The sequence below is a fragment of the Ascaphus truei genome, chromosome 18 (genome assembly GCF_040206685.1).
Source record: "Ascaphus truei isolate aAscTru1 chromosome 18, aAscTru1.hap1, whole genome shotgun sequence".
Classification (NCBI taxonomy): domain Eukaryota; kingdom Metazoa; phylum Chordata; class Amphibia; order Anura; family Ascaphidae; genus Ascaphus; species Ascaphus truei.
The window spans coordinates 35361028-35386649 of NC_134500.1; the positions used below are offsets into that span (position 1 = coordinate 35361028).

Sequence of the window (25622 nt, forward strand, 5' to 3'; positions counted from 1 at the left end):
CCCGGCGCTCACCTCTCTCTCCCACCCCGGCGCTCAGCTCTCTCTCTCCCTCCCCGGCGCTCAGCTCTCTCCCCGGCGCTCAGCTCTCTCTCTCCCTCCCCGGCGCTCAGCTCTCTCCCTCCCTCCCCCGGCGCTCAGCTCTCTCCCTCCCTTCCCCGGCGCTCAGCTCTCTCTTCTCCCGTCCCCGAGCGCTCAGCTCTCTCTCTCCCTCCCCGGCGCTCAGCTCTCTCTCTCCCTCCCCGGCGCTCAGCTCTCTCCCTCCCTCCCCGGCGCTCAGCTCTCTCTCTCCCCTCCCCCGGCGCTCAGCTCTCTCCCTCCCCCGGCGCTCAGCTCTCTCCCTCCCCCGGCGCTCAGCTCTCTCTCTGTCTCCCCGGCGCTCTCCTCTCTCTCTCTCTCCCCGGCGCTCTCCTCTCTCTCTCCCTCCCCGCGCACTCTTTTCTCTCTCTCTCTCTCTCTCTCTCTCTCTCTCTTCTCTCTCTCTCTCTCTCTCTCTTCCCCGGCGCTCTCCTCTCTCTCTCTCTCTCTCTCCCTCCCCCCCGGCGCTCTCCTCTCTCTCTCTTTCTCCCTCCCCGGCGCTCTCCTCTCTCTCTCTTTCTCCCTCCCCGGCGCTCTCCTCTCTCTCTCTCTCTCTCTCTCCCGCCCGGCGCTCTCCTCTCTCTCTCTCTCTCTCTCTCTCTCTCTCTCCCTCCCCGGCGCTCTCCTCTCTCTCTCCCTCTCCCTCCCCGGCGCTCTTCTCTCTCTCTCTCGCCGGCGCCCGGAAGGACCCCCTTCCTCCCGGCGCCGAGTGCCTAAGATGGCGGCGCCCGGAAGGAGAGGTGACATATCTGTGTGTGTGTGGGGGACACTGTGTGTGTGTCGTGGGGGACACTGTGTGTGTGTGTGGGGGACACTGTGTGTGTGTGTGTGTGTGTGGGGGACACTGTGTGTGTGGGGGGACACTGTGTGTGTGTGTGGGGGACACTGTGTGTGTGTGTGGGGGACACTGTGTGTGTGTGGGGGGGACACTGTGTGTGTGGGGGACACTGTGTGTGTGTGTGGGGGACACTGTGTGTGTGTGTGGGGGGGGACTGTGTGTGTGTGTGGGGGGGGGACTGTGTCGTGTGTGTGGGGGACACTGTAGGGTGGGGGGTGGGGACCCCCCCCTCCTGTGCACTGTTCCCCCCCCTCCCCCTCCTGTCCACTGTCCCCCCCTCCTCCTGTCCACTGTCGCCCCCCCCCCCCCCCCCTCATAGCGGGAAATTTAACTCAGACCCGGGTCTCTCAGCTAGTAATAATAATAAGAGAAATATAATCCTACACAACCTTTATACGAATAGCAAACAATGAGAACGTAATAACCGCCGTGCAAGCAATACATTGGCTCCTGCTAATGGGAGGGACCAACCAGCATCGGGAATCAATGGGATAATATATCTAATAATATGAATACAAATCTATCGGGTTAAAATATCTCAAAACATTATATTCAAATCATCATTGCTTTTAAATAACTAGTAATTACTTTAGAAAATATCTAAAACACTACTATATTTAATCACACTACATAAAAAAACACTAAAAAATGTGCTGCAAAAAAACGAATAGAAAACTTAACCTTAAAAAAAAACTTTAAGTACAGTCCGAGCGGGGAAAGAGTCCCGGGCGGCGCAGAGTCCCGGGCGGCACAGAGTCCCGGGCGGCACAGAGTCCCGGGCGGCGCAGAGTCCCGGGCGGCAGAGTCCTGGGCGTCAGAGTCCCGGGCGGCAGAGTCCCGGGGCGGCACAGAGTCCCGGGCGGCAGAGTCCTGGGCGTCAGAGTCCCGGGCGGCACAGAGTCCCGGGCGGCACAGAGTCCCGGGCGGCACAGAGTCCCGGGCGGCACAGAGTCCCGGGCGGCACAGAGTCCCGGGCGGCACAGAGTCCCGGGCGTCAGAGTCCCGGGCGTCACAGAGTCCCGGCGGCACAGAGTCCCGGGCGTCAGAGTCCCGGGCGTCAGAGTCCCGAGCGGGGGAAAGAGTCCCGGGCGGCAGAGTCCCGGGCGGCAGAGTCCCCGGGCGGCACAGAGTCCCGGGCGGCACAGAGTCCCGGGCGGCACAGAGTCCCGGGCGGCACAGAGTCCCGGGCGGCACAGAGTCCCGGGCGGCACAGAGTCCCGGGCGGCACAGAGTCCCGGGCGGCACAGAGTCCCGGGCGGCACAGAGTCCCCGGGCGGCACAGAGTCCCGGGCGGCACAGAGTCCCGGGCGGCACAGAGTCCCGGGCGGCACAGAGTCCCGGGCGGCACAGAGTCCCGGGCGGCACAGAGTCCCGGGCGGCACAGAGTCCCGGGCGGCAGAGTCCCGGGCGGCACAGAGTCCCCGGGCGGCAGAGTCCCGGGCGGCAGAGTCCCCCGGGCGGCACAGAGTCCCGGGCGGCAGAGTCCCGGGCGGCAGAGTCCCGGGCGGCAGAGTCCCGGGCGGCAGAGTCCCGGGGCGGCAGAGTCCCGGGGCGCAGAGTCCCGGGCGGCACAGAGTCCCGGGCGGCACAGCACTGGGCGGCAGAGTCCCGGGCGGCAACAGCACTGGGCGGCACAGAGTCCCGGGCGGCACAGCACTGGGCGGCAGAGTCCCGGGCGGCAGAGTCCCTGCGGCAGAGTCCCGGGCGGCACAGCACTGGGCGGCACTGAGTCCCGGGCGGCACAGCACTGGGCGGCGCAGCACTGGGCGGCGCAGCACTGGGCGGCGCAGCACTGGGCGGCAGAGTCCCGGGCGGCACAGCACTGGGCGGCACAGAGTCCCGGGCGGCACAGAGTCCCGGGCGGCACAGAGTCCCGGGCGGCACAGAGTCCCGGGCGGCACAGAGTCCCGGGCGGCACAGAGTCCCGGGCGGCACAGAGTCCCGGGCGGCACAGAGTCCCGGGCGGCACAGCACTGGGCGGCACAGAGTCCCGGGCGGCACAGAGTCCCGGGCGGCACAGCACTGGGCGGCACTACACTAACGTGCTGGTATCGATGCATTCATTGAATCCACCAGGGGCCAAAGTACCCAACTGGTAGATCCCAAAAGTTTCCCTTCTACATAATCACCTAAATCTATCACCCCCCTAATGTGAGGGGTGATATTTGTTCGAGTCCCATATTGGTCAATGAACTAGGATCTTTATTATGAACAAGGTTAAAATGACGTGACACACTGAGTGTTATTGCCGTTTACCACATTGCGCCTGTGCTCAAGAAAGCGTGTGCTCATTGGTCTAATGGTTCAACCCACATATTGTGGGCCGCAGCTGCATGATATCCAATACACAATATGGGTGCTATGGCAATTGATGTTTGTGTTATCTTTAAACGTTCCACCTTTAGAATGTGAGAAAGGTCCTCAGCAGAGGCAGGCGTGTGGCACGGTAACAGGTAAATAGTTAGTCTGTGAGGACCCCTAGAGACCCAATATGCCGGCGCTGCACCAGGGATAATCACATAACAGTGCTTTATTGGGTCCAAAATGCACACATATGCCCGACATTTCGGACCCCAGGGGGACATATACATATATAAATCTATTTCATTAATGATCACAAAATACACGATTGCCTTTTTTGGGCATTTTACCTAGTGTGCGCGGCGGTTTTGTTTTGGTGTGTGTGTGTGTGTGTGTGTGTGTGTGTGTGTGTGTGTGTGTGTGTGTGTGTGTGTGTGTGTGTGTGTGTGTGTGTGTGTGTATGTGTGTATGTGTGTGTGTATGTGTGTGTATGTATGTATGTATGTGTGTAAGCGAGAGTGCACAAAATTCACATAGATAAATTTCTCAACATTCACTGGTGATAATATAATGTACATGTGATAAATGTATACAGTATATGAGATGTAGCAGGGGGACACAGTAAGTTTGGGAGATGTAGCAGGGGGACGCAGTAAGTTTGGGAGATGTAGCAGGGGGCGCAGTAAGTTTGGGAGATGTAGCAGGGGGACGCAGTAAGTTTGGGAGATGTAGCAGGGGGCGCAGTAAGTTTGGGAGATGTAGCAGGGGGACGCAGTAAGTTTGGGAGATGTAGCAGGGGGACGCAGTAAGTTTGGGAGATGTAGCAGGGGGAGTTAGTAGTGAAGTGAAGATGTTCGTGAACATGCTACCTAACTGATGTGAATGGGAGAGGTTGTGCGACGTAGGGAGACGTAGGGAGAGGTGGTGCGACGCAGGGAGAGGTGGTGCGACGCAGGGAGAGTTTGTGTGACGTAGGGGAAGAGGCGAATCCCACTGCAGGTTGTAGTGTTGTTTTATATTTGTCCCCCAGGCAGCCGAATTTCATGCCAAGCCAAAGCACCTTCTGGGACAGCCCGAGGATGGAGGTGGCGGGCTCTCTGCTCTACACGTCTTGAGTTCCGAGGAACTCACAGGACACATAGCAGTGTACACGGTAAGGTTTGCTCATAAGGTCCCTTCTGGGTTTCCACCCATTCTTCGATGTCCTATGGGACCGTACCTCTTAAATATCGGTCTCTGCCACTTTGGACCCCAGACTGGATGCTGCTCTTGGTTTTCGCTCTGTATCGTTGAAATTATCCAGTTTATGAAGACCGTTGTGTTTAATCTTTTCCTTCCAAGGTTGAAGACCCACTAAGTCCAGTACCTCTAATGGTGTGTGTGTGTGTGTGTGTTTCAGCCCCCGTGCACATGTAAAGATTACAGTGGTATAAGGAACGTGTGTTACACAGTGTTTATTTCTGAACAGCAGAGGTTTGCTATGACTTAGAAACCGCACGAGCCAAGCTCAAGACGTTTGAATCCATAACGAACGTTGGGTGAATGTCTTCAAGTGAATCCTTTAACCCCCTGGCTGCCAGAGCAACGGGGCGTGAAGCAGTAGTCGGTGGGACGTTGTGTTTCGGGTGCTTAGTCAACAGAAACACTGCAGGATTCAATCCAGTAAGAGCCTTGCAGTTATATAGAGGGAGGGGAAGAGATTCCTACGGAAGAACTTTCTCTGTGATGTTTCAGATGAAGTTTGAGGACCTCATGGGAGGAAGTGGGGTCAGCGGGTGGGATTCTACGTTTTATCTTACAATGCGCTTTTCTACGAGAAGATGTTAGACTGTTTCATGTGTGTAAGGGTTGGAAACAGACCGTAGTTTGCCGTGGAAGTACTGAAGCGATGCAGGTCTCACAAGTCTCTTCTGTAGATGAGTGGTCAGTCAGCGCATCGGAAGTTGAGACTTGCATGGTCTTTAAAGCTCGAGAGTGTTACTGTATGAAGAATGCTCATGTAGTCAATTGAAATGTATAAGAGCCTTCTCCAGGACACACAGAGGAACTAGGACACAGAATATAAGCCCTATAAGGGGAACGATTTGCAATTCTAAGTGTAAGTAGTGTAAGAGTAGAGTTCCCAGCAGATGGGGCAGAGGCAGAGCTTGGGATAGAGGTGCTTGGGTTTTCAGTGAGTAATGTAACATTGCTTGGGATGGAGGTGCTTGGGTTTTCAGTGAGTAATGTAACATTGCTTGGGATGGAGGTGCTTGGGTATTGAGTGAGTAATGTAACATTGCTTCGGATGAAGGTGCTTGGGTATTGAGTGAGTAATGTAACATTGCCTGGGATGAAGGTGCTTGGGTATTGAGTGAGTAATGTAACATTGTTTGGGATGGAGGTGCTTGGGTATTGAGTGAGTAATGTAACATTGTTTGGGATGGAGGTGCTTGGGTATTGAGTGAGTAATGTAACATTGCTTGGGATGGAGGTGCTTGGGTATTGAGTGAGTAATGTTACATTGCTTGGGATGAAGGTGCTTGGGTATTGAGTGAGTAATGTAACATTGTTTGGGATGGAGGTGCTTGGGTATTGAGTGAGTAATGTTACATTGCTTGGGATGAAGGTGCTTGGGTATTTAGTGAGTAATGTAACATTGCTTGGAATGGAGGTGCTTGGGTATTGAGTGAGTAATGTTACATTGCTTGGGATGGAGGTGCTTGGGTATTGAGTGAGTAATGTAACATTGTTTGGGATGGAGGTGCTTGGGTATTGAGTGAGTAATGTTACATTGCTTGGGATGGAGGTGCTTGGGTATTGAGTGAGTAATGTTACATTGCTTGGGATGAAGGTGCTTGGGTATTGAGTGAGTAATGTTACATTGCTTGGGATGGAGGTGCTTGGGTATTGAGTGAGTAATGTAACATTGCTTGGGATGGAGGTGCTTGGGTATTGAGTGAGTAATGTAACATTGCTTGGGATGGAGGTGCTTGGGTATTTAGTGAGTAATGTAACATTGTTTGAGATGGAGGTGCTTGGGTATTGAGTGAGTAATGTTACATTGCTTGGGATGAAGGTGCTTGGGTATTTAGTGAGTAATGTAACATTGTTTGGGATGGAGGTGCTTGGGTATTGAGTGAGTAATGTTACATTGCTTGGGATGAAGGTGCTTGGGTATTTAGTGAGTAATGTAACATTGCCTGGGATGGAGGTGCTTGGGCATTGAGTGAGTAATGTTACATTGCTTGGGATGAAGGTGCTTGGGTATTTAGTGAGTAATGTAACATTGCTTGGGATGGAGGTGCTTGGGTATTGAGTGAGTAATGTTACATTGCTTGGGATGGAGGTGCTTGGGTATTGAGTGAGTAATGTTACATTGCTTGGGATGGAGGTGCTTGGGTATTGAGTGAGTAATGTTACATTGCTTGGGATGGAGGTGCTTGGGTATTGAGTGAGTAATGTTACATTGCTTGGGATGAAGGTGCTTGGGTATTGAGTGAGTAATGTAACATTGCTTGGGATGGAGGTGCTTGGGTATTGAGTGAGTAATGTAACATTGCTTGGGATGGAGGTGCTTGGGTATTGAGTGAGTAATGTAACATTGTTTGGGATGGAGGTGCTTGGGTATTGAGTGAGTAATGTAACATTGCTTGGGATGGAGGTGCTTGGGTATTGAGTGAGTAATGTAACATTGCTTGGATGAAGGTGCTTGGGTATTGAGTGAGTAATGTAACATTGCCTGGGATGGAGGTGCTTGGGTATTGAGTGAGTAATGTAACATTGTTTGGGATGGAGGTGCTTGGGTATTGAGCGAGTAATGTAACATTGTTTGGGATGGAGGTGCTTGGGTATTTAGTGAGTAATGTAACATTGCTTGGGATGGAGGTGCTTGGGTATTGAGTGAGTAATGTAATATTGCTTGGGATGGAGGTGCTTGGGTATTTAGTGAGTAATGTAACATTGTTTGGGATGGAGGTGCTTGGGTATTTAGTGAGTAATGTAACATTGCCTGGGATGAAGGTGCTTGGGTATTGAGGGAGTCATGTAACATTGCTTGGGATGGAGGTGCTTGGGTATTTAGTGAGTAATGTAACATTGCCTGGGATGGAGGTGCTTGGGTATTGAGTGAGTAATGTAACATTGCCTGGGATGGAGGTGCTTGGGTATTGAGTGAGTAATGTAACATTGCTTGGGATGGAGGTGCTTGGGTATTGAGTGAGTAATGTAACATTGCTTGGGATGGAGGTGCTTGGGTATTGAGTGAGTAATGTAACATTGCCTGGGATGGAGGTGCTTGGGTATTGAGTGAGTAATGTAACATTGCTTGGGATGGAGGTGCTTGGGTATTTAGTGAGTAATGTAACATTGCTTGGGATGGAGGTGCTTGGGTTTTGAGTGAGTAATGTAACATTGCCTGGGATGAAGGTGCTTGGGTATTGAGTGAGTAATGTAACATTGTTTGGGATGGAGGTGCTTGGGTATTGAGTGAGTAATGTAACATTGCTTGGGATGAAGGTGCTTGGGTATTTAGTGAGTAATGTAACATTGCTTGGGATGGAGGTGCTTGGGTATTGAGTGAGTAATGTAACATTGTTTGGGATGAAGGTGCTTGGGTATTGAGTGAGTAATGTAACATTGTTTGGGATGGAGGTGCTTGGGTATTGAGTGAGTAATGTAACATTGCTTGGGATGGAGGTGCTTGGGGTATTTAGTGAGTAATGTAACATTGCTTGGGATGGAGGTGCTTGGGTATTGAGTGAGTAATGTAACTTTACTTGGGATGATGGCACTGCTTGGGAATTGAGTGAGTAATGTAAGAGCCACCCTCTCTCCCCCTCCCTTCCCCCCATAGGACACATGGCAGTAGAGTGAACAGTGATGACAGCCATGATGCCGCCGGTGAAACTAAAATGGCTGGAACATCTGAACAGCTCCTGGATCACAGAGGACAGCGAGTCCATCGCCACCAGGGAGGGAGTCTCTGTGCTGTACGCCAAGCTGGTCAGCAACAAGGAGGTGGTCCCCCTGCCCCAGCAGGTCCTGTGCCTTAAGGGCCCCCAGCTGCCAGACTTTGAGCGGGAGTCATCCTGCGATGAGCAGGATCACTACCTAGATGCGCTCCTCAGCAGCCAGCTGGCCCTGGCTAAAGTTGTCTGCTCTGACTCGCCCTTCGCAGGAGCCCTGAGAAAGCGGCTTCTGGTACTTCAAGGGTCTTCTACGCTCTCTCCAACAAGTACCACGACAAGGGCAAGGTGAAGCAGCAGCAGCACTCGCCCGAGAACAGCTCGGCAGGGCTCCGCGGACACCCTGTCCATCAGCGAGCGTCCGCGCTCCAGCACGGACGCCTTGATCGAGATGGGCGTGAGGACCGGCCTGAGCCTTCTGTTTGCACTTCTGAGGCAGAGCTGGATGATGCCGGCTGCCGGTCCGGGGCTGGGCCTCGTCGCAGCGACGTCATCGACGTGCGTCGACGTGCTGAGCTCGCTGCCTTCCCCTGTCTCGGCGCCACGGAGCAAGATCCCGCCAATGGGGCTGGACTGCTTTCCCAGGTCACCTCCTTCCTGAAAGGGGTGACGGTCCCCAACTCCGGGGCAGACACACTGGGCCGTAGCTGGCTCGAGCTTCTCCTGGGCTGGCTTCTTCCGGGGCACTGGGTATCAGCTGGAATGGCTGAGAGTGGCTCCTGGATGGGAAGAGATGGCTCTGGCGCGAAGAGGCCTGGTGTGCGGAACGGACAAGCAAATGCTGCAGACGCAGGAGGAATGATCAGCTGCGACTGCTTCATGAACATGACATGCAGATGAGAAGTCGGACATCTGGAATTAGATCAGGAGTCTTCTAGAGGCGGTTAGTACATGTAAGTTTGCACCAGAGTTCAACTGCAACCCTTCCCCATCTAGAACCACCCCTCTCTTTCCCTCTCCTATCTCCCTTCTCGCTCTGATCAGACTCTCTCCCTAGAATACACGTACCGTATGTCAGCCAACCATCCATTCCACTCAACTCACTTCCCACCATTCTCTCTCTCCATCCTCTCTCTCTCTCCCCCTCTCTCTCTCTCCCCCCTCTCTCTCTCTCTCCCCCTTCGCTCTCACTCTCAGCTCTCTCTCGTCCCCCTCCTCTCTCTCTCACCCCTCCTCTCTCCTCCCCCCCTCCTCTCTCTCCCCCCACCACCTCCTCTCCCCCCTCCTCTCTCTCCCCCCCCCCTCTCTTCCCCCCCTCTCCTCACTCTCCCCCTCCCCTCTCTCTCTCCTCCCTCTCTTCCCTCCCACTCTCTTCCCTCGACTCTCTCCTCCCCACTCTCCCCTCCCCCCCCCTCTCTTTCCCCCCTCCCTCTCCCTCTCTGTCCCCCTCTCTCTCTCTCTCACTCCTCTCTCTCTCTCTCCTCTCTTCTCTCTCACTCACCCTTCTCTCTCTCTCTCTCCCCCCTTCTCTCTCTCTCTCCCCCCCTTCTCTCTCCTCCCTTCTCTCTCCCCCTCTCTCTCCCCCTCTCTCTCCCCCTCTCCCTCTCCCTCTCTTCTCTCTGTCCTCTCTCTCCCTCCTTCTCTCACTCTCTATCTCCCTCTCTCTCTCTTCCCTCTTCTCTCTCTCCCCCCTTCTCTCTCTCTCTCTCTCTCTCTCTCCCCCCTTCTCTCTCTCTCTACCCCTCCTCGCTCTCTCTCTCTCTCTCTCTCCCCTCGCTCTCTCTCTCTCTCTCTCTCTCTCTCTCTCTCTCTCTCTCATCCCTTCGCTCCCTCTCTGTCTCCCTCTCTCTCTCTCTCTCTCTCTCTCTCTCTCTCTCTCTCTCTCTCTCTCTCTCTCTCTCTCCTCTCTCTCTCTCTCCCCCCTTCGCTCCCTCTCTGTCTCCCTCTCTCTCTCTTCCCCCCTCCTCTCTCTCCCCCCTCCTCTCTCCTCCCCTCCTCTCTCCACCCCTCCCCTCCCCTCTCTCCTCCCCTCTCTCCTCCCCTCCCTCTCTCTTCCCCTCCCTCTCTCTTCCCCTCCCACTCTCTTCCCCTCCCACTCTCTTCCCCTCACTCTCTCCTCCCCACTCTCCCCTCCCCCTCTCTCTCCCCCCCTCTCTCTCTCCTTCTCTCTCTCTCTCTCCGACCTTCGCTCTCTCTCTCTCTCTCCCCCCTTCGCTCTCTCTTTCCCCCTTCTCTCTCTTTCCCCCTTCTTTCTCTCTTTCCCCATTCTCTCTCTCTCTCCCCCTTCACTCTCTCTCTGTCTTCCCATCCCTTCTCTCTCTTCCATCCCTTCTATCTCTTCCCACACCCCTTCTCTCTCTCCCCCTTCTCTCTCTCCCCCTTCTCTCTCTCCCCCTTCTCTCTCTCTCTCTCCCCTCCTCTCTCTCTCCCCCTCCTCTCTCTCTCCCCCTCCTCTCTCTCTCCCCTCCCTCCTCTCTCTCCTCCCCCTCCTCTCTCTCTCCCCCTCCTCTCTCTCTCCCCCCTCCTCTCTCTCTCCCCCCCTCCTCTCTCTCCCCCCTCCTCTCTCCCCCCCCCTCCTCTCTCCCCCCCTCCTCTCTCCTCCCCTCCCCTCTCTCCTCCCCTCCCCTCTCTCTCTCCTCCCTCTCTCTTCCCCTCCCACTCTCTTCCCCTCCCACTCTCTTCCCCTCCCACTCCCCTCCCCTCTCTCCTCTCCCCTCCCCTCTCTCCTCCCCTCTCTCTCTCCTCCCTCTCTCTTCCCCTCCCACTCTCTTCCCCTCCCACTCTCTTCCCCTCACTCTCTCCTCCCCACTCTCTCTCTCCTCTCTCTCTCACTCTCCTTCCCCTCCCCACTCTCCCCTCCCCCTCTCTCTCCCCCTCTCTCTCCTCTCTCTCTCTCCGACCTTCGCTCTCTCTCTCTCTCTCCCCCCTTCGCTCTCTCTTTCCCCCTTCTCTCTCTTTCCCCCTTCTTTCTCTCTTTCCCCCTTCTCACTTAATCAATATCGCAATCATTTCATGTTTTGGGCTATTGCGATTAACCCATTCGGCGCCAGAGCGTCTGAGACTATACACAGCGGCACCGAGGGGGGATGACCCTTTCGCTGCCAGCAGGGACATCTTGGTTCCTGAGATACCTACCTAGCAAAAGTGCAGCCAGTTGCATCCCCTGCAGGGGAAACAAAATGGCCGCCACCATCTGTCGCAGGCTTTCTATTGGCCCCTGTAACTCGGGATCTTTAAATACCAGGAAGTAACTGGCTTCACCTTTCCTGGTATCTCCGGAATAGGGGAGCCCCTGGAATTGAAATGAGCGGGGTTCAGCTCTGGGGGACCCCCTTACACCCCACTTGTATAAAAAGGGAACTGCAGCTTTAAGCAGTAAACGCAGTTGGAAATCCGTGGTCATACTCTGGCCGGTGTATGTTGCAGCATGCATGTTGTCATGCGGTTTGGAAAATACCTGTTGCTGCTTCGCGGAAATCGGACTTTCCACCAATAAGATACGTTTTCATTTGAGGGGTTTTAGCGGTTAGGGGTTAAGGATAGGCATTTTAGGGTAAGGGGTTAAGGTTTTCTGGGTAGGGGATTAGGGTAAGAGGTTAAGGTTTTATGGGTAGGGGGTTTAGGATACAAACGTTTTCCAGTTCCCACTCTGGAGTATCCAACAAAGTGTCAAACATGCATTTTCTCAATTCAGTCCAGCTACTTACAGTCCTGCCGAATTTGGTTAAAATTGGTGCAGTTTTGAAAGGTTCAGTGCGCCATCTTGGTACAAACGGCGTTCAATTGTATCCAAAAAATCTGCTCTTTGATCTTAGGAACCATCGTGTAAAATGTGGTTCCGATATCTTAAGAGGCGTCCAAATGCAGCGAACAGAAACAGCTTTCCACGATATATAGTAGATTTAATTTAATTTGAAAGAATATCGTTTCCTTTCATTGTAGTTGAAACTCCCCTATTATAACAACAAACCATTTATGCTTCAATAAACAAAATGGAAGCCGCAGTCCCAGCAAAATAAGAACTTGATTAGTTTATATTAGTGGAAGCAGGGGGTCCTCTGGATCTGAACCCCATTAGTTTCAGCTTCATGAACCCCATGGCTCCCAAGATAATCATTTTGTTGTGTACTTCCTGGATAATCCAACATGGCCACCGGTGTTGACCAAAATTTAGCCTTAACTGACGACTGGCCTCCTACTAGCCAGCGGGTCACATGAGATTTGGCGGGCCATATTGTTTCACCTGATGGAAACATAGTAGATATCCCAGGAACTAGCAAAATAGCATGTTTCCTAACATTTGTCTCCTCTGTTTTCATTATGTATGTCTTTATTTATACAGCGCCATTAATGTACACAGCGCTTCACAGCAGTAATACACGTGGCAATCGTATAAGTAACAAATAATACAAATAACAGATCATGGGAATAAGTGCTTCAGACGTCAAAATTAACATTTAGGAAGAGGAGTCCCTGCTCCGAAGAGCTTACAATCTAATTAGTAGGTAGGAAGAATGTACAGAGACAGAAGGAGGGCGTTCTGGTAAGTGCGTCTGCAGGGGGCCAAGCTTTATGTATCAGGTGCATAGTATTAGCTGCAGAGCTACTCATATGCTTCTTGAAGGAGGTGGGTCTTAAAGGTGGATAGAGAGGGTGCTAGTCGGGTATTGAGGGGAAGGGCATTCCAGAAGTGTGGGGCAGTCAGTGAGAGAGGTTTAAGGCAGGAGAGGGCTTTAGATACAAAGGGGGTAGAGAGCAGACATCCTTGAGAAGAACGCAAGAGTCGGGATGGTGCATAGCGAGAAATTAGGGCTGTTATTTAAGGAGGGGCAGAAGAGTGTAAAGCTTTAAAAGTGAGGAAGAGAATTGAGTGTGAGATGCGGAATTTGATCGGAAGCCAAGAGAGGGATTTCAGGAGGGGAGACGCTGAGACAGATCTAGGAAAGAGTAGAGTGATTCTTGCAGCACTGTTTAGGATAGATTGTAGGGGAGACAGGTGAGAGGCAGGAAGGCCGGACAGCAGGAGGTTACAGTAATAGAGACGGGAGAGAATGAGGGCCTGAGTCAGAGTTTTAGCAGTCGAGCAACAGAGGAAAGGGCGTATCTTGGTAATATTGCGGAGGAAAAAGAGACAGGTTTTAGATACATTTTGAATGTGAGAGGAGAATGTGAGAGAGGAGTCGAGTGTGACCCCTAGGCAGCGTGCTTGGGCTACTGGGTGAATGATCGTATTTCCAATAGCAATGTGGAAGGAGGTAGTAGGGCCAGGTTTGGGAGGAAGTATGAGGAGTTCTGTTTTTGTCATGTTGTGTTTAAGTCGGTGGAGGGCCATCCAGGATGATATAGCAGAGAGACATTCAGAAACGTTGGTCTGTATAGCAGGTGTAAGGTCAGGGGTAGAAAAGTAAATGTGTGTGTCATCATGTTCTCCTAATTGTGTCAGCGGCACCAATTGCAAACACAACAGGATGAGTAGAAGTCTAAGTGAGCCTGATGTCGCTCACGGTGCGGTGTCATAAATACACACGTATTGTGAGTTAACGGGACTGCGTGTGCGGCCTTCCTCTCGGTGCTCACACACGCCTCGTCTTCCATGCTTTCCCTGCAGGTTCATCGGCTGATCGGAGCCAGTGGAGAGAGCCAACCCGGACATCCGACGGCCTCTGCTCGCTGTACGAGGCGGCGCTCTGTCTGTTTGAGGAGGTAGGAGGCATCTGATGAACGTTTCCCACTGTTGTCGTGCGTGACCAAGTGGTCGCCAATCTTTTTAATCTGGGCACCCTTAAAACAAACCGTTTTGCCTTTGGGGCTCTCCATTTAGTATTTAGCCCACGAAGCAGGATGGACAAGGTGTGGTGGACGGTGCCCCCAAAAGATCTCATTAAAAAGAATCCGTGTGAAGAACTGGTGGAATATATTATTTGAGTTGTTGATGTTGGACGATTGCTCTCTGTATCTCTGACCCTCTGTCTCTCTGACCCTCTGTCTCTCTGACCCTCTGTCTCTCTGACCCTCTGTCTCTCTGACCCTCTGTCTCTCTGACCCTCTGTCTCTCTGACCCTCTGTCTCTCTGACCCTCTGTCTCTCTGACCCTCTGTCTCTCTGACCCTCTCTCTCTCTGACCCTTTCTCTCTCTGACCCTTTCTCTCTCTGACCCTTTCTCTCTCTGACCCTTTCTCTCTCTGACCCTTTCTCTCTCTTTCTCTCACCCTGACTGTCTCTCTTTCTCTCACCCCCGACTCTCTCTCCCTTTCCCTTTATCTTTGCCACTCTCTATCTCCCAGTGTATGTCTTATTGTGCTGAGCCGCCCCCCTTAATTCCCTGGGCCCTGGGAAACAATGTAACCCTTTTATGTCCGCAGAGCTGGCAATCGATTGGCCTTCAATGTGTTTTACACCCCTCTCACTGCACGTTAATTACGTTTAAACAGCAGACTTATTGCACCTTTGTGTATCTCTGCTGCGTTCCCGAATATTCCATTTGCTGCCGGAAAGGCCTGCAACACAGTGTGACGGTTGGTTGAAGACCAGCAGGATCCAGCGCGGTGGCCATATTTATGGTACCCAATAACTAAATGTGTTCTGTTTCCTTACGCCTTCCCGTGTCACTCCTCAGGTTTGCCCAGATGGCCTCGGACTATTCTCGAACCTGCGCCAGCCCGGATAGCATACAGACCGGGGACACTCCCGTTGTGTCAGAGACCTGCGAGGTGTACGTGTGGGGCAGCAACAGCAGCCACCAGCTAGTAGAGGGGACCCAGGAGAAGATCCTACAGCCCAAGCTGGCCCCCTGCTTCTCCGACGCCCAAACAGTAAGTTTCTCGCCGGACTGTATGTTTCGTGACCCGGACTGTTGGCCAACAAGACCAACTGTTGGCAAACAAGACCAACTGTTGGCCAACAGGACCTACTGTTGACCAACAGGACCTTCTGTTGGCCAACAGGACCTACCACCACATGGGACCAATTCTGTGCAGTCCGTACTTTCTTCGCTAATGGACATCCGCCTCTCAACCCCTCTCCTCCTCCCCGCGTAGATCGAAGCCGGGCAGTTATTGCACATTTGTCATCTCCACGGACGGCTCGGTGAGAGCCTGCGGCAAAGGCAGCTACGGGAGGCTGGGGTTGGGCGACTCCAACAACCAGTCTACGCTGAAGAAGCTAGACCCCCCCTTCGAGCCACACCGCTCCATCAAGAAGGTGTCCTCCTCCAAGGGCTCCGACGGGCATACGCTGGCCTTCACCACCGAGGGAGAGGTCTTCAGCTGGGGGGACGGCGATTACGGGAAACTGGGACACGGGAATAGCTCCACGCAGAAGTATCCCAAACTCATCCAGGGGGACACTGCAAGGGAAGGTGGGTAACCCCTGGCGGGATGTAAGGGTTTACCCCTGGTGGGCTACATGGGTAACCCCTCATGGGCTGCATTGTAGGGAGGTGTCGGTTTGTTGGTATTTGGAGGTGTAGGCATGTCACAGGTTGTGATACCATTTAGTGTTCTAGGACACCTTGTGGTGCAGGAAGACGCCTTACTGATTATTTAAGTCTGCTTAGTACAGCGATTCCCAACCTTAATTACACTGTGATCCCCCCTGCTAGAAAATATTTGTTCCCCTGAACCCCTAATTAATAAATATTATCGCCTACTCAGACCATCGCTAACAAACCTGTGTGACCGATATCAGGCTGTATAAGGTCCCAAGCTCGTGGGGGGAACACACGCTTAATGATCCCCCAAACTGTGTGACCGATCCCCAGGCAGTATATAGTGTCCTGAGCTCGTGGGGGGAAACACACCCTGAATAATCCCCCAAACTGCCCCTCGTTGTGTGCAGGCCGCAGGGGGGGTATAGCTGTCACTCACTGCGAGAGCTTACAAAGTCACGACCCACAATGCCTTGCTGCTGTTGATGCAAAGCATTCTGGACAGCGACTTTGGAAGCAATTGCTGTAAGCGCTAGCGATTAAACCCATGTTAAGGTGCAGTTTGGGGCCTTACTAAGTGCGCAGTCCCCACACGGGCTCAGCACCTCACTATGCTGCCTGGGAGACGCCAGTACGGAGTTGTTTTGGGCGAGGCCCTTCGAGACACGTCCACGATTCCCCTGTTGGGAATCACTGGCTTAAATATTCTGTCGCTGCTATACTGCACTTATCACATCTCTCTCTCCCCCTCTCTCCCCTTCCTGTCTCTTTCTCCCCCTCTCCCCTCTGTCTCTCTGTTCCCTGTCATTCTCTTCCACCCCTCCCTCTCTCTCCCCCTGTCTCGCTCTCTTACCCTCCCTCTTCCCCGTCTCTCTCCCGCCATCTCTCCCCCGTCTTTCTCTCCCCCGTCTTTCTCTCCCCGTCTCTCTCTCGCCGTCTTTCTCTCCCCCGTCTTTCTCTCCCCCGTCTTTCTCTCCCCCGTCTTTCTCTCCCCCGTCTTTCTCTCCCCGTCTTTCTCTCCCCGTCTTTCTCTCCCCGTCTTTCTCTCCCCCGTCTTTCTCTCCCCCGTCTCTCTCTCCCCCGTCTCTCTCTCCCCCGTCTCTCTCTCCCCCGTCTCTCTCTCCCCCGTCTCTCTCTCCCCCGTCTCTCTCTCCCCGTCTCTCTCTCCCCGTCTCTCTCTCCCCCGTCTCTCTCTCCCCGTCTCTCTCTCCCCGTCTCTTTCTCCCCCGTCTCTCTCTCCCCCGTCTCTCTCTCCCCGTCTCTCTCTCCCCCGTCTCTCTCTCCCCCGTCTCTCTCTCCCCCGTCTCTCTCTCTCCCCCGTCTCTCTCTCTCCCCCGTCTCTCTCTCCCCCCCGTCTCTCTCTCCCTCCCTGTCTCTCTTTCTCTCCCCGTCTCTCTCTCTCTCCCCCGTCTCTCTCTCTCTCCCCCGTCTCTCTCTCTCTCCCCCGTCTCTCTCTCTCTCCCCCGTCTCTCTCTCTCTCCCCCGTCTCTCTCTCTCTCCCCCGTCTCTCTCTCTCTCCCCCGTCTCTCTCTCTCTCCCCGTCTCTCTCTCTACCCCCGTCTCTCTCTCTGCCCCGTCTCTCTCTCTGCCCCGTCTTTCTCTCCCCCCTATCTCTCCCCCTGTCTCTCTCTCTCCCCCCCGTCTCTCTCTCTCCCCCCGTCTCTCTCTCCACCCCGTCTCTCTCTCTACCCCCGTCTCTCTCTCTACCCCCGTCTCTCTCTCTACCCCCGTCTCTCTCCCCCCCGTCTCTCTCTCTACCCCCGTCTCTCTCTCTACCCCCGTCTCTCTCTCTACCCCCGTCTCTCTCTCTACCCCGTCTGTCTCTCTCCCCCCGTCTCTCTCCCCCCCGTCTCTCTCTCTCCCCCCGTCCCCCCGTCTCTCTCTCCCCCCGTCTCTCTCTCCCCCCGTCTCTCTCTCCCCCCGTCTCTCTGTCTCTCCCCTGTCTCTCTGTCTCCCCCCCGTCTCTCTCCCCCCCGTCTCTCTCCCCCCCGTCTCTCTCCCCCCCGTCTCTCTCCCCCCCGTCTCTCCCCCGTCTCTCTCTCCCCCGTCTCTCTCTCCCCCGTCTCTCTCTCCCCCCGTCTCTCTCTCTCCCCCCCGTCTCTCTCTCCCCCCCGTCTGTCTCTCCCCCGTCTCTCTCCCCCCCGTCTGTCTCTCCCCTCCCAGGTTGTTGTGTGTGTGTCGGCTGGTTACAGACACAGCGCGGCGGTGACAGAAGACGGGGAGCTGTACACTTGGGGAGAGGGAGATTTTGGAAGACTTGGTAAATATCCCTCTCCGTGCCGCCTGGATTTATAGAGACTTTCCTGCTCTGATTTTCCGAGCACTATAGGGCCATATTTACTAAATGGCTGCCATGGCACCTTACTGCCCATTCCTGGCATTTTACAGAGGCCATTAACGGCTCCCCCAAAGAGCTTACGATCTAATCCAGAATCCTCCTTTCCTCCCAGGCCACGGGGACAGTAACAGCCGGAACATCCCGACGCTGGTGAAAGATATCAGCAACGTGGGGGAGGTGTCCTGCGGCAGCTCCCACACCATCGCCCTGTCCAAGGATGGGAGGACCGTCTGGTCTTTCGGAGGAGGGGATAACGGTGTGTGAGCAAATCCATCTCCCTCCCCTTCTCCTCCCACAGCCCCCTCTCCTCCTACACCCCCCTCTCCTCCCACAGCCCCCCTCTTCTCCCACAGCCCCCCTCTCCTCCCACAGCCCCCTCTCCTCCCACAGCCCCCCTCTCCTCCCACATCCCCCCTCTCCTCCCACATCCCCCCTCTCCTCCCACAGCCCCCTCTCCTCCCACAGCCCCCCTCTCCTCCCACATCCCCCCTCTCCTCCCACATCCCCCCTCTCCTCCCACACCCCCCCTCTCCTCCCACATACCCCCTCTCCTCCCACATACCCCCTCTCCTCCCACATACCCCCTCTCCTCCCACAGCCCCCCTCTCCTCCCACAGCCCCCCTCTCTTCCCACAGCCCCCTCTCCTCCCACAGCCCCCCTCTCCTCCCACAGCCCCCCTCTCCTCCCACAGCCCCCTCTCTTCCCACAGCCCCCTCTCCTCCCACAGCCCCCCTCTCCTCCCACAGCCCCCCTCTCCTCCCACAGCCCCCTCTCCTCCTACACCCCCCTCTCCTCCCACAGCCCCCTCTCTTCCTACACCCCCCTCTCCTCCCACAGCCCCCCTCTCCTCCCACAGCCCCCTCTCCTCCTACACCCCCCTCTCCTCCCACAGCCCCCTCTCCTCCCACAGCCCCCCTCTCCTCCCACAGCCCCCCTCTCCTCCCACAGCCCCCTCTCCTCCTACACCCCCCTCTCCTCCCACAGCCCCCTCTCCTCCCACAGCCCCCCTCTCCTCCCACATCCCCCCTCTCCTCCCACATCCCCCCTCTCCTCCCACACCCCCCCTCTCCTCCCACATACCCCCTCTCCTCCCACATACCCCCTCTCCTCCCACATACCCCCTCTCCTCCCACAGCCCCCCTCTCCTCCCACAGCCCCCCTCTCTTCCCACAGCCCCCTCTCCTCCCACAGCCCCCCTCTCCTCCCACAGCCCCCCTCTCCTCCCACAGCCCCCTCTCTTCCCACAGCCCCCTCTCCTCCCACAGCCCCCCTCTCCTCCCACAGCCCCCCTCTCCTCCCACAGCCCCCTCTCCTCCTACACCCCCCTCTCCTCCCACAGCCCCCTCTCTTCCTACACCCCCCTCTCCTCCCACAGCCCCCCTCTCCTCCCACAGCCCCCTCTCCTCCTACACCCCCCTCTCCTCCCACAGCCCCCTCTCCTCCCACAGCCCCCCTCTCCTCCCACAGCCCCCCTCTCCTCCCACAGCCCCCTCTCCTCCTACACCCCCCTCTCCTCCCACAGCCCCCTCTCCTCCCACAGCCCCCCTCTCCTCCCACACCCCCCTCTCCTCCCACAGCCCCCTCTCCTCCCACAGCCCCCTCTCCTCCCACAGCCCCCCTCTCCTCCCACAGCCCCCCTCTCCTCCCACAGCCCCCTCTCTTCCCACAGCCCCCTCTCCTCCCACAGCCCCCCTCTCCTCCCACAGCCCCCCTCTCCTCCCACAGCCCCCTCTCCTCCTACACCCCCCTCTCCTCCTACACCCCCCTCTCCTCCCACAGCCCCCTCTCCTCCTACACCCCCTCTCCTCCTACACCCCCTCTCCTCCCACAGCCCCCCTCTCCTCCCACAGCCCCCTCTCCTCCTACACCCCCCTCTCCTCCCACAGCCCCCCTCTCCTCCCACATCCCCCCTCTCCTCCCACATCCCCCCTCTCCTCCCACACCCCCCCTCTCCTCCCACATACACCCTCTCCTCCCACATACACCCTCTCCTCCCACATACCCCCTCTCCTCCCACATCCCCCCTCTCCTCCCACATCCCCCCTCTCCTCCCACATCCCCCCTCTCCTCCCACACCCCCCTCTCCTCCCACACCCCCTCTCCTCCCACATCCCCCCCTCTCCTCCCACATCCCCCCCTCTCCTCCCACACCCCCCTCTCCTCCCACACCCCCCCTCTCCTCCCACACCCCCCCTCTCCTCCCACATACCCCCTCTCCTCCCACAGCCCCCCTCTCCTCCCACATCCCCCCTCTCCTCCCACATCCCCCTCTCCTCCCACATCCCCCCTCTCCTCCCACACCCCCCCCTCTCCTCCCACAGCCCCCCTCTCCTCCCACAGCCCCCCTCTCCTCCCACATCCCCCCTCTCCTCCCACACCCCCCCTCTCCTCCCACATACCCCCTCTCCTCCCACATACCCCCTCTCCTCCCACATCCCCCTCTCCTCCCACATCCCCCCTCTCCTCCCACACCCCCCCTCTCCTCCCACACCCCCTCTCCTCCCACATCCCCCCCTCTCCTCCCACATCCCCCCCTCTCCTCCCACACACCCCCCTCTCCTCCCACACACCCCTCTCCTCCCACACCCCCCCTCTCCTCCCACACCCCCCCTCTCCTCCCACATACCCCCTCTCCTCCCACAGCCCCCCTCTCCTCCCACATCCCCCCTCTCCTCCCACATCCCCCCTCTCCTCCCACATCCCCCCTCTCCTCCCACACCCCCCCCTCTCCTCCCACACACCCCCTGTCCTCCCACAACCCCCTCTCCTCCCACATCCCCCCCTCTCCTCCCACATCCCCCCCTCTCCTCCCACATCCCCCCCTCTCCTCCCACACCCCCCCTCTCCTCCCACAGCCCCCTCTCCTCCCACACCCCCTCTCCTCCCACATCCCCCCCTCTCCTCCCACATCCCCCCTCTCCTCCCACAGCCCCCCTCTCCTCCCACAGCTCCCCCCCTCTCCTCCCACAGCTCCCCACCTCTCCTCCCACAGCTCCCCACTTCTCCTCCCACAGCTCCCCCCCTCTCCTCCCACAGCCCCCCTCTCCTCCCACCCCCCCTCTCCTCCCACCCCTCCCTCTCCTCCCACCCCACCTCTCCTCCCACCCCCCCTCTCCTCCCACAACCCCCTCTCCTCCCACAGCCCCCCTCTCCTCCCACAGCACCCCTCTCCTCCCACAGCCCCCTCTCCTCCCACAGCCCCCCTCTCCTCCCACAGCCCCCCTCTCCTCCCACAGCCCCCCTCTCCTCCCACAGCCCCCTCTCTTCCCACAGCCCCCTCCTCCCACAGCCCCCCTCTCCTCCCACAGCCCCCCTCTCCTCCCACAGCCCCCCTCTCCTCCCACAGCCCCCTCTCTTCCCACAGCCCCCTCTCCTCCCACAGCCCCCCTCTCCTCCACAGCCCCCCTCTCCTCCCACAGCCCCCTCTCCTCCCACAGCCCCCTCTCCTCATACACCCCCCTCTCCTCCCACAGCCCCCTCTCTTCCTACACCCCCCTCTCCTCCCACAGCCCCCCTCTCCTCCACAGCCCCCTCTCCTCCTACACCCCCCTCTCCTCCCACAGCCCCCTCTCCTCCCACAGCCCCCCTCTCCTCCCACATCCCCCCTCTCCTCCCACACCCCCCCTCTCCTCCCACATACACCCTCTCCTCCCACATACACCCTCTCCTCCCACATACCCCCTCTCCTCCCACATCCCCCCTCTCCTCCCACATCCCCCCTCTCCTCCCACACCCCCCTCTCCTCCCACACCCCCTCTCCTCCCACATCCCCCCCTCTCCTCCCACATCCCCCCCTCTCCTCCCACACCCCCCTCTCCTCCCACACCCCCCCTCTCCTCCCACACCCCCCCTCTCCTCCCACATACCCCCTCTCCTCCCACAGCCCCCCTCTCCTCCCACATCCCCCCTCTCCTCCCACATCCCCCCTCTCCTCCCACATCCCCCCTTTCCTCCCACACCCCCCCCTCTCCTCCCACAGCCCCCTCTCCTCCCACAGCCCCCCTCTCCTCCCACATCCCCCCTCTCCTCCCACACCCCCCCTCTCCTCCCACATACCCCCTCTCCTCCCACATACCCCCTCTCCTCCCACATCCCCCTCTCCTCCCACATCCCCCTCTCCTCCCACACCCCCCCTCTCCTCCCACACCCCCTCTCCTCCCACATCCCCCCCTCTCCTCCCACATCCCCCCCTCTCCTCCCACACACCCCCCTCTCCTCCCACACACCCCTCTCCTCCCACACCCCCCCTCTCCTCCCACACCCCCCCTCTCCTCCCACACACCCCCTCTCCTCCCACAGCCCCCCTCTCCTCCCACATCCCCCCTCTCCTCCCACATCCCCCCTCTCCTCCCACATCCCCCCTCTCCTCCCACACCCCCCCCTCTCCTCCCACCCCCCCCCTGTCCTCCCACAACCCCCTCTCCTCCCACATCCCCCCCCTCTCCTCCCACATCCCCCCCTCTCCTCCCACATCCCCCCCTCTCCTCCCACACCCCCTCTCCTCCCACATCCCCCCCTCTCCTCCCACATCCCCCCTCTCCTCCCACAGCCCCCCCTCTCCTCCCACATCCCCCCTCTCCTCCCACAGCCCCCCTCTCCTCCCACAGCTCCCCCCCTCTCCTCCCACAGCTCCCCACCTCTCCTCCCACAGCTCCCCACTTCTCCTCCCACAGCTCCCCCCCTCTCCTCCCACAGCCCCCCTCTCCTCCCACCCCCCCTCTCCTCCCACCCCTCCCTCTCCTCCCACCCCACCTCTCCTCCCACCCCCCCTCTCCTCCCACAACCCCCTCTCCTCCCACAGCCCCCCTCTCCTCCCACAGCACCCCTCTCCTCCCACAGCCCCCTCTCCTCCCACAGCCCCCCTCTCCTCCCACAGCCCCCCTCTCCTCCCACAGCCCCCTCTCTTCCCACAGCCCCCTCCTCCCACAGCCCCCCTCTCCTCCCACAGCCCCCCTCTCCTCCCACAGCCCCCTCTCTTCCCACAGCCCCCTCTCCTCCCACAGCCCCCCTCTCTTCCCACAGCCCCCCTCTCCTCCCACAGCCCCCTCTCCTCCCACAGCCCCCTCTCCTCATACACCCCCCTCTCCTCCCACAGCCCCCTCTCTTCCTACATCCCCCTCTCCTCCCACAGCCCCCCTCTCCTCCCACAGCCCCCTCTCCTCCTACACCCCCCTCTCCTCCCACAGCCCCCTCTCCTCCCACAGCCCCCCTCTCCTCCCACAGCCCCCCTCTCCTCCCACAGCCCCCCTCTCCTCCCACAGCCCCCCTCTCCTCCCACAGCCCCCTCTCCTCCTACACCCCCCTCTCCTCCCACAGCCCCCTCTCCTCCCACAGCCCCCCTCTCCTCCCACACCCCCTCTCCTCCCACAGCCCCCTCTCCTCCCACAGCCCCCTCTCCTCCCACAGCCCCCATCTCCTCCCACAGCCCCCCTCTCCTCCCACAGCCCCCTCTCTTCCCACAGCCCCCTCTCCTCCCACACCCCCCCTCTCCTCCCACACCCCCCCTCTCCTCCCACATACCCCCTCTCCTCCCACAGCCCCCCTCTCCTCCCACATCCCCCCTCTCCTCCCACATCCCCCCTCTCCTCCCACACCCCCCCCTCTCCTCCCACACCCCCCCTGTCCTCCCACAACCCCCTCTCCTCCCACATCCCCCCCTCTCCTCCCACATCCCCCCCCTCTCCTCCCACATCCCCCCCTCTCCTCCCACACCCCCCCTCTCCTCCCACAGCCCCCTCTCCTCCCACACCCCCTCTCCTCCCACATCCCCCCCTCTCCTCCCACATCCCCCCTCTCCTCCCACAGCCCCCCTCTCCTCCCACAGCTCCCCCCCTCTCCTCCCACAGCTCCCCACCTCTCCTCCCACAGCTCCCCACTTCTCCTCCCACAGCTCCCCCCCTCTCCTCCCACAGCCCCCCTCTCCTCCCACCCCCCCTCTCCTCCCACCCCTCCCTCTCCTCCCACCCCACCTCTCCTCCCACCCCCCCTCTCCTCCCACAACCCCCTCTCCTCCCACATACCCCCTCTCCTCCCACATACCCTCTCTCCTCCCACATACCCCCTCTCCTCCCACATCCCCCCTCTCCTCCCACATCCCCCCTCTCCTCCCACATCCCCCCTCTCCTCCCACACCCCCCCTCTCCTCCCACACCCCCTCTCCTCCCACATCCCCCCCTCTCCTCCCACATCCCCCCCTCTCCTCCCACACCCCCCTCTCCTCCCACACCCCCCCTCTCCTCCCACATACCCCCTCTCCTCCCACAGCCCCCCTCTCCTCCCACATCCCCCCTCTCCTCCCACATCCCCCCTCTCCTCCCACATCCCCCCTCTCCTCCCACATCCCCCCTCTCCTCCCACACCCCCCCCCCTCTCCTCCCACACCCCCCCTGTCCTCCCACACCCCCTCTCCTCCCACATCCCCCCCTCTCCTCCCACATCCCCCCCTCTCCTCCCACATCCCCCCCTCTCCTCCCACACCCCCCTCTCCTCCCACACCCCCTCTCCTCCCACACACCCCCCCTCTCCTCCCACATCCCCCCTCTCCTCCCACAGCCCCCCTCTCCTCCCACAGCTCCCCCCCTCTCCTCCCACAGCTCCCCACCTCTCCTCCCACAGCTCCCCACTTCTCCTCCCACAGCTCCCCCCCTCTCCTCCCACAGCCCCCCTCTCCTCCCACCCCCCCTCTCCTCCCACCCCCCCCTCTCCTCCCACCCCACCTCTCCTCCCACCCCCCCCTCTCCTCCCACAACCCCCTCTCCTCCCACAGCCCCCCTCTCCTCCCACAGCCCCCCTCTCCTCCCACAGCCCCCCTCTCCTCCCACAGCCCCCCTCTCCTCCCACAGCCCCCTCTCTTCCCACAGCCCCCTCTCCTCCCACAGCCCCCCTCTCCTCCCACAGCCCCCCTCTCCTCCCACAGCCCCCTCTCTGCCCACAGCCCCCTCTCTGCCCACAGCCCCCTCTCCTCCCACAGCCCCCCTCTCCTCCCACAGCCCCCTCTCCTCCTACACCCCCCTCTCCTCCCACAGCCCCCCTCTCCTCCCACAGCCCCCCTCTCCTCCCACAGCCCCCCTCTCCTCCCACAGCCCCCCTCTCCTCCCACAGCCCCCCTCTCCTCCCACAGCCCCCCTCTCCTCCCACAGCCCCCCTCTCCTCCCACAGCCCCCCTCTCCTCCCACAGCCCCCTCTCTTCCCACAGCCCCCTCTCCTCCACAGCCCCCCTCTCCTCCCACAGCCCCCCTCTCCTCCCACAGCCCCCTCTCTGCCCACAGCCCCCTCTCTGCCCACAGCCCCCTCTCCTCCCACAGCCCCCTCTCCTCCCACAGCCCCCCTCTCCTCCTACACCCCCCTCTCCTCCCACAGCCCCCCTCTCCTCCCACAGCCCCCCTCTCCTCCCACAGCCCCCCTCTCCTCCCACAGCCCCCCTCTCCTCCCACAGCCCCCCTCTCCTCCCACAGCCCCCTCTCCTCCCACAGCCCCCCTCTCCTCCCACAGCCCCCCTCTCCTCCCACAGCCCCCCTCTCCTCCCACAGCCCCCCTCTCCTCCCACAGCCCCCCTCTCCTCCCACAGCCCCCTCTCCTCCCACAGCCCCCTCTCCTCCCACAGCCCCCCTCTCCTCCCACAGCCCCCCTCTCCTCCACAGCCCCCCTCTCCTTCCACAGCTCCCCTCTCCTCCCACAGCCCCCCTCTCCTCCCACAGCCCCCCTCTCCTCCCACAGCCCCCCTCTCCTCCCATAGCCCCCCCTCTCCTCCCACATCC

The 25622-nt window shown here is 58.9% G+C and overlaps 1 protein-coding gene across 1 annotated transcript in view; it reads left to right on the forward strand.

The window, feature by feature from the left end:
* The window catches only part of HERC1 (HECT and RLD domain containing E3 ubiquitin protein ligase family member 1), a 248039-nt gene that overhangs the window by 16925 nt on the left and 205492 nt on the right, over nt 1-25622 (forward strand). The window contains 14 exon segments of the mRNA XM_075576093.1: nt 4245-4367; nt 8049-8399; nt 8402-8484; nt 8486-8735; nt 8738-8828; nt 8830-8951; nt 8954-9040; nt 13709-13823; nt 14717-14912; nt 15138-15152; nt 15154-15438; nt 15440-15457; nt 17690-17786; nt 17977-18120. Coding sequence (XP_075432208.1) covers nt 8075-8399; nt 8402-8484; nt 8486-8735; nt 8738-8828; nt 8830-8951; nt 8954-9040; nt 13709-13823; nt 14717-14912; nt 15138-15152; nt 15154-15438; nt 15440-15457; nt 17690-17786; nt 17977-18120 — 1828 coding nt within the window. The 5' untranslated portion in view covers nt 4245-4367; nt 8049-8074.